This window comes from Microcaecilia unicolor, unplaced genomic scaffold (genome assembly GCF_901765095.1).
Source record: "Microcaecilia unicolor unplaced genomic scaffold, aMicUni1.1, whole genome shotgun sequence".
Lineage (NCBI taxonomy): Eukaryota > Metazoa > Chordata > Amphibia > Gymnophiona > Siphonopidae > Microcaecilia > Microcaecilia unicolor.
The window spans coordinates 123,887-135,342 of record NW_021963210.1 but is presented as its reverse complement, the minus strand read 5'-3'; the positions used below and the strand labels follow the sequence as shown (position 1 = coordinate 135,342).

Here is an 11,456-nt window from a genome sequence, read left to right as displayed (position 1 = left end):
TAACAAGGATGGTGATAATGCCGAGGTGGCTGTATGTTTTACAGGTTCTACCACTAAAACTTAAGCAAACTGACATAAAATACTTTTATAAAATTCTGAGAAAGTTCTGTTGGGCTGGGAAAAGGGCCAAACTTCAACAGAAATTCCTACTAGGAGGGTGGAGATAAGGGGGAATGGGGATTCCAAATATTAAATACTACAATATGGCTTGCTACGACAGGTTAGAGATTGGCTAATGAATACATCGGATCATACACCACTTGAGTATGAGACGGTGTACTTTGCCCCATATAATTATATAGCGTTATTACACACTCAGAATAAAATACTCCCCCATAGATTTAAACATAGTGTTTTGCTCCAGCCTATCAGGGAAGCGTGGAGATATATAGGGAACCTCCTGGGGGGAGACCCATCTATCACCGAGTTACTAACTATTAGGGGCAACCCGATGTTTATGCCGGGGATAGAGAATCAAACCTTTGTCATATGGGAAAGAAATGGCATAGTAACCATGCAAGATATACTGGGGGCTGATGGGCATATCAAAGCAGTAACACAAATGCAAATTACTGCACAATGGAGAGATCATTTTGCGCATCGCCAACTCACGCACTATGTGCGCACACTAAATACAGACGAGATTAAGAAGCAATTAGGTGAGAAAGTTAGAAAATTCTTTGAAGAAATAGCCGAAGAGGTTCCGTCGATCTCCAGCATACATTTGAAATTGTGGGGACTGATGCCTGGGAGAGAATTTAGCCAACTTCGTCAGAAATGGGAAACAGATATAGGCAGGGCATTGACAGGATGGAATATTGTAAAACAAATACAGGATATACCCAGAATAGTAGGAGGGGCAGGCCTTCGGGAATGTGCGTTTCGTATACTGCATAGGGCTTATTTTACCCAGACACAACTATACAAGTCAGGGGGCATTCATACCGCTACCTGCCTGAAATGTCAGAGGGTAGATAATACGCTATATCATGCGATATGGGTGTGCCCTTTAATAAAAAGATACTGGAGACATATAGCTGTATTTCTGTCTACAATTGTGAATTGTGATATAGCATTGAATCCCTTATGTTTAGTATTAGATAAACATGACACCTTTCCCAGATTAAACAAAGACAAAATAATGCTGTGTCGCAAAGTATTTCTCATCGCAAAAAAATGTATAATGCAGCACTGGACTTCTGCACACCCTCCGACCTTCTGGCATTGGCGGAACCAGGTACACCAATTGCTTACTTGGGAAGCGAGAGAGGCAAAAGGAACATACAAGCGAAAAGAGCGCTGTCTAAAAATTTGGGGGTGTTATTTGGACGGGATGACTCACAGAGGGAGAAGTCGAATTCTTAATACTCTGTAATATTCTTGGGTATCAATTGTGATAACAGAAGACTCATTTATAGGTTAATAGGGGGGAGGGGGGGTCTTTTGATCAAGATGTGATATTGGTTATATTATACAGCTGAGACCAAAGGGTAACAAATGAAAACACATAAGACATGGGTAAGCAGATTGGCCGTGAACGCCCTGGCTAAAGGTGAAAGCCTCAATGAAGTTTCTGGTGTTTGAGGACCTGCTAGTGCGGGACCAGTGCAGATGCTGGATCCGACTCTATATCGTCTTGCGGTTTGGTTCTTCAGGTGGCATGGTTTTGGAAACAAGGGTATTCTGGAAAAGTGATTTCCACTATGGCAAGGTTGCAGAACAGATCTCCCTCCTTAACATATGAGTTTGGCACATTTTTAAGGCTGGTTTTGGGAGGGGTGGCTAGTCCTCATAAAGGTGTTTGCAGTGATGATTCTGGAGAATGGCCTGGATAGGGGGTTGGCGCTGGCCTCGCTTAAGGTTCAGATTCCAGTGTTAGCATGCTCTTGAGATTTGGTGCAAGGCAAGTTGGTGGCTTGTCATCCAGATCTAGTTCACTTCTTCAGAGGTGTGAAATTCATTCAGCCTCCCAGAGTTCATAGGTTCCCTCTTGGAATTTCTATCTGGTGTTGTCAGCCTTTGATGGATGTCACGTTGAAGGATGCCATCACCCACTGTGTAATATGCTTTATACAGTCTGACTTATTCAGGAAACCTACACTCCCCCATTTGATTGACTGCTTACCTGTCCTTTAGATTGTAAGCTCTTTTGAGCAGGGACTGTCCTTCCTCGTTTAAATTATACAGTGCTGCTTAACCCTAGTAGCGCTTTAGAAATATTAAGTAGTAGTGGTAAAAACCTCTAAATTAAATCAATGGGGAAATGAGAGCATATAGCCCAGCAATTGAAGGAGTCTTGGCTGTGCTTCATCTCCCAGTTCTTACTGACTTTCTATATTTGACTTAGTGAGGGGGAGGAGTAGTCTAGTGATAAGAGCACTAGGCTAATAACCAGGGAAATCCGGTTCAAATCCCACTGAAGCTTTTTGTGATCTTGGGCAAGTCACTTAACCTTCCGTTGCCTCAGGTACAAACTTAGGCCCCCCCTTGTAAGAGCTGTGCTAGCACCAGCCATTCAGCAATGCTAACAGAGCCTATTCAAAGTGAATAGGCTTTGTCAGCATTACCGTACCGGTAGCCGCTAACTCGGCTTGATACAAGGGGGCCTAAGTTTGTAAGCCTTAGGGAGACAGGCCAGAAATGGAATAATAGAAGAAAAGAATTTGGATTTAGCTTGGGCCTTTTCAGTAGTAGCTCAAAGCCATGTTACATTCAGGTATAGGATACACAATCTAAGTTTGTACCTGAGGCAGTGGAGGGTTGAGTGACTTGTCCAAGATCACAAGGAGCATGGTATGATCTTAACCTGGCTTCTTGGTTCTTATTCTGCTGCTTTAACCATTAGGTTACTCTTCCGCTCCTTGTATCTGAGTTATCTTTGACTCAGTTTTGAAACTTCAGTATTTCTGAATTTGGGAGCTGGAATGCATTGCATTGGGGAAAGTATTAATCCTTTCTTTGCTTCTGACTAGTAATTTGAGACTGTAGTGAGCAGACCATGCTGTGACCATTGCTTCCTGAGCCGAATCCCCCTCTCCTTTTTTTCACTCTTGCAGCTTCTGTATATAGCCAGTATGAGGTGGAGGATGATTGGTGTCTGTCTGTCCTGCAGTCCTACAAAGCCGAACATTCTGGAACCTTTCCTTGCAGCGTTGGTAAGTGTTTAGAAGACAGGTCTCTCTTACACTGCATACAGAATTTTTGTTTTTGTTTTTAAAAATGTTATTTTTTTCTGCCCTGCAGGGGAAGATATGACTCCAGAAGGGAAAAGGCAGCTTGCTCTCTTTCTGGTAAGTGCTATGATATTACAAGGGCTCTCTTTTTAACAATTACATTCAAACAGCAAGAAGAATATAGATACTAAGATCTGTAACAGAGTGGACACCCGGGAGGGAGTGGAAAACATGAAAAAGGATCTGAGGAAGCTAGACGAATGGTCTAAGGTTTGGCAATTAAAATTCAATGCAAAGAAATGCAAAGTGATGCACTTAGGGAATAGAAATCCACGGGAGACCTATGTGTTAGGCGGGGAGAGTCTGATAGGTACGGGCGGAGAGAGGGATCTTGGGGTGATAGTATCTGAGGATTTGAAGGCGATGAAACAGTGTGACAAGGCGGTGGCCGTAGCTAGAAGGTTGTTAGGCTGTATAGAGAGAGGTGTGACCAGCAGAAGAAAGGGGGTGTTGATGTCCCTGTATAAGTCGTTGGTGAGGTCCCACCTGGAGTATTGTGTTCAGTTTTGGAGGCCGTATCTTGTTAAGGATGTAAAAAGAATTGAAGCGGTGCAAAGAAAAGCTACGAGAATGGTATGGGATTTGCGTTACAAGACGTATGAGGAGAGACTTGCTGAACTAAACATGTATACTCTGGAGGAAAGGAGAAACAGGGGTGATATGATACAGACGTTCAAATATTTGAAAGGTATTAATCCACAAACGAACCTTTTCCGGAGATGGGAAGATGGTAGAACTGCCCCTATCGGACCGACCGTTCACTTGTCTATTAGATTGTAAGCTCTTTGAGCAGGGACTGTCTCTCTTTGTTAAATTGTACAGCGCTGCGTAACCCTAGTAGCGCTCTAGAAATGTTAAGTAGTAGTAGTAGTAGTAGAACGAGAGGACATGAAATAAGATCGAAGGGGGGGCAGACTCAAGAAAAATGTCAGGAAGTATTTTTTCACAGAGAGAGTAGTGGATGCTTGGAATGCCCTCCCGCAGGAGGTGGTGGAAATGAAAATGGTAACGGAATTCAAACATGTGTGGGATAAGCATAAAGGAATCCTGTGCCGAAGAAATAGATCCTCAGGAGCTTAGTCAAGATCGGGAGGCGGGGCTGGTGGTTGGGAGGCGGGGATAGTGCTGGGCAGACTTGTACGGTCTGTGCCAGAGCCGGTGGTTGGGAGGCGGGGCTGGTGGTTGGGAGGCGGGGATAGTGCTGGGCAGACTTATACGGTCTGTGCCCTGAAGAGCACAGCTACAAATCAAAGTAGGGTATACACAAAAAGTAGCAAATATGAGTTATCTTGTTGGGCAGACTGGATGGACCGTGCAGGTCTTTTTCTGCCGTCATCTACTATGTTACTATGAGGCATATTTTCAAAGCACTTTGGGAGGCTAAGTTCCATAGGTTTCTATGGAACTTTGGGAGGCTAAGTGCTTTGAAAATGAGCCCGTATGTTACTATCTGAAAGAGGAGCTGGCAGGATGGGAAGACTGATGTGTAAAGATTGCAAGAAAACTGTAGAAATATTAAACAAATACTTCTGCTCAGTTATTCACAGCAAAGGCATGGAGAGGGGGCCACAGATAACTAGCAAAAATACATAGCAAAATGAAATGGGTATTGCACCATTCACAGAAAAGGACATTTGAGAAGAACTTGCAGGGTGGAAAGTGGACAAAGCGATGGTACCAGATGGAATACATCTTTGGATTCTGAGAGAGCTTGGAGAAGTTCTGACTCATCCCCTGAAGAATATGTTTAACAGATTCTGAAGACGGGAGAGGTTTCACGTGATTGGAAAAAGGCAGATGTCTATCAGCATAAAAATAGTAACAAAGAGGAGGGAAACTACAGGCTAGAGAGCCTCACCTCAGTTGAAGGAAAACTACTGGTGACACTGCTGAAGGATAGGATAATTTTTTTTACAGTCCAGCAAGTTGTAAGATCCAAAGCAACATGGTTTTACAAGAGGCAGATTGTACCAAATGAATCTGGTAGATTTCTTTGACTGCTTGACCAGAGAACTAGATAAAGGGTTGGTAGCAACATCTGCATGTTTTGGACTGGTCTGGTGAGGATGCTTCGTGGCCAGTTGTGAAAGAAGTGTGTTACTTCCCTTCAGTTTTCTGTTCTTTGTTTTGTTATAGGTATGTTTGTGTATTGGAACTGTTAACTCTGGGATGTTGAGTCAGTAAACACCACAGCCCCCACTGAAACAGCTGCTCTGGAAGGTGGAGGCATAGTGTGGGTGGTAGTCAGGTCAGCACTTCCTAGCCAAGCAATATCCAGGCCTCCGTTTTCAGTGCTCTGCAGCAGCCTGAGGATAGATTCATTGTCCCTGTCTGCAGTGTAACATATGGTAATTTGAGAAATCATTACAGGTGAAAAGGAAATGTTTCAGTGCTTAGATCTTGGAAATCACATTACAGGTACTTAACCATATTTAGAGATGTCAGACCATATCAAATTACCTTGAACTATTATCTCTCTTGTGCTTGTAACAAGGAAAGGCTGTTTAACCTAATGCAGTATTTCTTTCAAATGATGATGGAGGGGTGTGTGTGGGGGAGGGGGAAAGGCTTTAATGCTGTATTTCAGTGCAGACTCTCTGAGAGGAGCAGTGTCCTGACCTGTATATATTCATACACTGTTAAATATTAAAAGGACAATTCAGTAACTTTTGCGTGCATAACAGCAGAGAAAAAGAAAATTATCAATTACGTGCATAGATGTTATAGCAAGGGGAACAAACACATGGGGCAGAGCATGAGCAGATATACCTGTGTACCTGTAGAGCTTTGGTACACATGTACCCCCAGATTCTATATAGCGCGACTAAAATTGCACACGCAAATCCAGTCATTTTCTGGATTTCGCGTGCAATTTAATTACTTAACAAGTCAATCAGTGCCAATAATTGCCACTTAAACAATTATTGACACAAATGAGCATTAATTAGAATTTGCGCACACAACTTGCTAAGTTTATACTGTAAAGTGGTGCACTTAAAAGGGGGCATGGCCACGGGCAGTCAGCGTTCTGAAACGTTACACGCAGTGTTATAGAATACGCCTGTTCCGTGCCTTTGGCGTAAATGGACGTGCCTAGAGTTAGGCACAGGCATGGCTGCTAGGCTTATTGTATAAACTGCGCCTAGATTTAAGCACAGTTTATAGAATACGTCTAGGCGGAAACTTTTTTTTCAGGCACCATATATAGAATGTAGCCTGGAATTCACAGAATGCTATGAAAACGGAGATGAAAACAATAACGGAATTCAAAAAAGCATGGGATAAATATAAAGGAATCCTGTTCAGAAGGAATGGATCCTCAGAAGCTTAGCGGAGATTGGGTGGCAGAGCCGGTGGTGGGAGGCGAGGATAGTGCTGGGCAGACTTCTATGGTCTGTGCCCTGAAAATGGCAGATACAAATCAAGATCAGGTATACATATAAAGTAGCACATATCAGTTTTATTTTGTTGGGCAGACTGGATGGACCGTACAGGTCTTTCTCTGCCATCATCTACTATGTTACTATAAGTTACATGCGCCCACGCCACATTTAGGTGATCAGTTACACCTGGTCTATAACTGCTGTAACTGTGGGCACCTAAATTTTAGAACACCAGTGCTGGGTTATGCTAGTATTCTGTAATGGGAAGGTGGTAGAAGTAGAGGATGTGAATTGAGGTTGCTGGGAGGCCGACTCAGGAATAATGGCAGGAAGTACTTCTGGCTTGCCCTCCCGCTGGAGGTCGTAGAGATGAAAATGGTAACGGAATTCAAAAATGAACGGGATAAACTCAAAGGAATCCTGTATAGAAGGCATGGATCCAAACAAGCTTAATGGTGATTAGATGGCAACACCAGTAATTGGGAAGCAAAGCCAGTGCTGGGCAGACTTCTAAGGGAGTAACTAGCGAGGTAATTAAATTTGCTGATGACACAAAGTTATTCAAAGTTGTTAAATCGCAACAGGATTGTGAAAAATTACAAGAGGACCTTACGAGACTGGGAGACTGGGCGGCTAAATGGCAGATGACATTTAATGTGAGCAAGTGCAAGGTGATGCATGTGGGAAAAAAGAACCCGAATTATAGCTACGTCATGCAAGGTTCCATGTTAGGAGTTACGGACCAAGAAAGGGATCTGGGAGTCGCCGTCGATAATACACTGAAACCTTCTGCTCAGTGTGCTGCTGCGGCTAGGAAAGCAAATAGAATGTTGGGTATTATTATGAAAGGTATGGAAAACAGGTGTGAGGATGTTTTAATGCCGTTGTATCGCTCCATGGTGCGACCGCACCTTGAGTATTGTGTTCAATTCTGGTCGTTGCATCTCAAGAAAGATATAGTAGAATTGGAAAAGGTGCAGCGAAGGGCGATTAAAATGATAGCGGGGATGGGACGACTTCCCTATGAAAAGATTAAGGAGGCTAGGGCTATTCAGCTTGGAGAAGAGACGGCTGAGGGGGAGACATGATAGAGGTATATAAAATAATGAGTGGAGTGGAACAGGTGGATGTGAAGCGTCTGTTCACGCTTTCCAAAAATACTAGGACTAGGGGGCATGCGATGAAACTACAGTGTAGTAAATTTAAAACAAATCAGAGAAAATTTTTCTTCACCCAACGTATAATTAAACTCTGGAATTCGTTGCCGGAGAAAGTGGTGAAGGCAGTTAGCTTAGCAGAGTTTAAAAAGGGGTTGGACGGTTTCCTAAAGGATAAGTCCATAAACCGCTACTAAATGGACTTGGGAAAAATCCACAAATCCAGGAATAACATGTATAGAATGTTTGTACGCCTGGATTGGCCGCTGTCGTGGACAGGATGCTGGGCTCAATGGACCCTTGGTCTTTTCCCAGTATGGCATTACTTATGTACTTATGTATTTATGTCTGTGTCCTGAAAATGGCAAAGACAAATAAAGATCAAGTATGCATATGTAGTATCGCATCATACCTTTATACTGCAGTTCATGGTCCTGTGCCATCCTGGCTGCCTCACTGACACACTCAGTAATTACTGTGAATTCTTTTGGATTCGTATTAGGTAACTGAGACTTTTATTAGAGGTTCATTATTGTCTAAGATACACAATGATTAAGCTATATAACTGAAAAGAAACAATACCTATCTATAGTTAGAAAGAAACAATCATTACATCACTGGTCCCTAAATCCAAGCAATGCTAGGAGTCACTTGACCAGGAAAAGAAGCAATAATACATCATAATATACATATGTCACTGGTCCTTAATCTCTACATCCAGGCTCTTATCATCAGCTTGGGGGGGGGGGCCCTGTTCACAGTGAAAGCCAGGAGTTTCTTTGACCAGGAAATATAGTTCTCTGCACAGTACATACGTTACTCACAGACTAGCTCCCAATTTCACTGGCAAAAATTCCCCTTTTTATTAGGCTTAGAACTCATGTTCAGAGCTAAGGAAAATTACAGAATGCGTGAGAATTTCTCTGTTTAGGTAAACAAGCCGTACTGTGGGAATGTCGTCACATGTTTCTCAGTCCAGGTGGCCAGTCTGAACTCGAAACAGGCTCCACTTCTCCCTTCACATACCAAATTAATTAGAGCTGTGTCTTATCTTCTTACACATTCCAAATCATTTTCATACAAACAGAATTACTTCTAATCAAAAATACAGACCCCGAGTGCACTGCCGGTCAAGACAGAGTTGAAAAACAATCTTTAAAATCTTCCATTACACATCCTTAATTCCTACATTGTTTGACAGGCAAATTGTTCTGGTGCAGTCTTTTAAATATTTAGGTGTGATTATAGATTCTGCTGTCTCTTTCAATGATCCGATATCCAATGTAGTAAAAGAATCTTTCTATCACCTGCGGCAATTACTATCAGAAACTCTATAGATAAAGACTCCTTACGTATCTTAGCCTATACCTACATTACAACACATTTCGATTACTGTAATACTATTTATGCTGGCATTACTAAGTTTAACTTACAATGTTTACAAACAATTCAGAACATGGCTGCCCGTATTATCTGTCGAGCCTCAAAATACGGTAAGGCCATGCCTCTTTGACGTCATCTTCACTGGATCCCTATAGACTTTAAGCACTTCATTCAGCTACCCCATCTTACCTTGCAACCTTAACTGTTCCATACACACCGTCGCAAACGCTCCATTCACTCACAGACAATAAATTAGTGATCCCTCCACCCTCAAGGGCTAGATGGGAAACCACCGGTGCTTCAGCCTTTTTCTTTTTGTCCCCAGCACTGTGGAATTCCCTTCCACAATCAGTGAGGTTAGAAGAATTGTACCCTCTTTTCCGTAAAGCTCTGAAAACTTACTTTTACCAAACAGCTTTTGAAATATAACATTATTTGAGTAGGAAGACCACTCAGGTATGAAAAATGCTTCATAAATCATTAGATAATTGTGTATGACTGATGTAATGATTGCCTATGTCATTATCTTAAGTATAGAAGTTCTATCTGTACTGTCCTATCATATAATGGATTGTACATTTTTGACGTGTAAACCGTTCTGGCTTGCTATGCAGTAAGTGACTGTATAGTAAACAAATAAACAATACTATGAGTTTATCTTGTTGGGCAGACTGGATGGGACCGTACAAGTCTTTATCTGCCGTCATCTACTATGTTGTTATACTCTGACTGCCTAGATGCAGATATTGTAGAATGTAGACCCTAAATAAGTTATAATAAAAGCACAAGTTAGTGTTAAATAACATGGGAAGAGTGAGCAGATCTTTTTGTGCAAATCCTACGGTTAAAGAAGGAGCCGTGTAGCAAAATATTTTTAAAAATCCAGTTATCAAAATGAAAATCATACTGCAACAATCATCCGTAAGATGGGAAAAATAAAATTAGTGTACCTTTTAAGTTTGTGAAACTGTGTCTATCTAGGGAAATTAAGTCTTTTACCTCTGGGTGTTAAGATTTTCTGGTTTCTCTCTTCCTCCCAGGCCCGGAAGTATCTGAAGAACTTCGACACCACCCATTGCACTCCATTACCTGCCAGTGAGTTTCAGATGCCCTGGAGTTTGTAGCCAAACCCTCCCATCAAGAAACAGAGGAAAGGATACCCCGAGCACTGGAAAACTGTCTCATTTTTGCTGCTTTTGGCAGAGTCGATTCTTATTTACTTCCAGTCTGTCTTCAGAGGTTCCCGCTGAGGCTGTGAAATCCTGAGTGACTGGGGAGAGAACGAAGCCACTCGTAGTGATGTCACATTTGCCTAGTAAAACTGTCTCCGCCAGTCTGACCTCACAAAGCCGACAGACGTAGAGGGAGGCAGGAGCAGTCTTTCCGTTCCTGCCAAGGTACAGCCGAGTACCTCACAAGATGAAACTAGTAAATAAAGGCAACACCATTGCTTTTTCTACACAGATCTTTGCCCTTTTGGTTTCTGTTTTGTTTTGTTTTTAACTTTTTTTTATTTTTAACATCTCCCTACGTGGATAGTTTTGAAGGCCCAGGCCTTAGGCAGCTTTTCAAAAGGAAGAACTCTCCAGGTTGTTTTCGTTTTGAAAACCAGCATGCACAAAATGTGCTCTTTTAAAGCATCCACAGGGGCCGGCTTGATGCCTCCACAGCAATGCTGTCGCTGCCTTACAGAAGTTCCCTCATTTGATCTCTTCACTCCCCATCCCCTCCAGTTTGATGGGGCTGGGCTGCTGCAGAGGCAACATTTACAGCCCCTGGGTAAAGGAAAAGAGGTGCATTTACAATTCAAGGATCATATCTAGTGATCAGCAGATGCCCTGAGTCCCCGCCCCACCCCTCCCAAATGTAAGGATCATCCCTGCAGTGATCGAACTAGAGGTCCTTTGAGGATGGCCAGTATATAAAAGAAAATAAAAAATCCCAAAGATGGTTGTGAATGAAGGCTCATAGCATGAGGAACCTACCTCGGTTCTATATTAGCTGAAGGCCTAGAGGAGCAGGCAGAAACTCCGTATTAAAAAAAAATTAAGGCTATTCCATTGACTTTCTTATCTCTCTCCTTATTTGTAAGAATATTTTGTTGTAAAACTTTTTTAATAGGGCACTTACAGAAAATAAAGGGTAACGCTCCTAAACAAGCATCGGCGAAACAGGGGCTCGCTGTAGAGCGTGCCCTGCAGCTCACGCTACTAACAAGATAAGTACCTTGTATTTGGTATCTTGAATCTCACTGAGGATTATTTACAACATAATAGATTGAAATAGATAAAGGTTGATAA

General features: G+C 42.3%; 1 protein-coding gene across 1 annotated transcript; it reads left to right on the top strand.

The window, feature by feature from the left end:
* The first annotated feature begins 1,564 nt into the window (after positions 1 to 1,564).
* On the top strand, positions 1,565 to 10,619 carry LOC115459079 (phosphatidylserine lipase ABHD16A-like). Its single transcript, XM_030188943.1, has 4 exons — positions 1,565 to 1,678; positions 3,023 to 3,155; positions 3,244 to 3,290; positions 10,197 to 10,619. Exons 1-4 carry the CDS (start codon positions 1,565 to 1,567, stop codon positions 10,278 to 10,280), a joined length of 378 nt encoding a protein of 125 aa, XP_030044803.1. The 3' UTR covers positions 10,281 to 10,619.
* The last annotated feature ends 837 nt before the right edge of the window (positions 10,620 to 11,456 follow it).

What these genes read in the sequence shown, in the direction of transcription:
- LOC115459079 (XM_030188943.1), top strand. Translation starts at nt 1,565, where the DNA reads ATGAAGTTTCTGGTGTTTGAGGACCTGCTAGTGCGGGACCAGTGCAGA. An exon ending in GCATGGTTTTGGAAACAAGG is followed by an intron (nt 1,679 to 3,022) that starts GTATTCTGGAAA and finishes TTGCTTCCTGAG; the next exon opens with CCGAATCCCCCTCTCCTTTT. An exon ending in AACCTTTCCTTGCAGCGTTG is followed by an intron (nt 3,156 to 3,243) that starts GTAAGTGTTTAG and finishes TCTGCCCTGCAG; the next exon opens with GGGAAGATATGACTCCAGAA.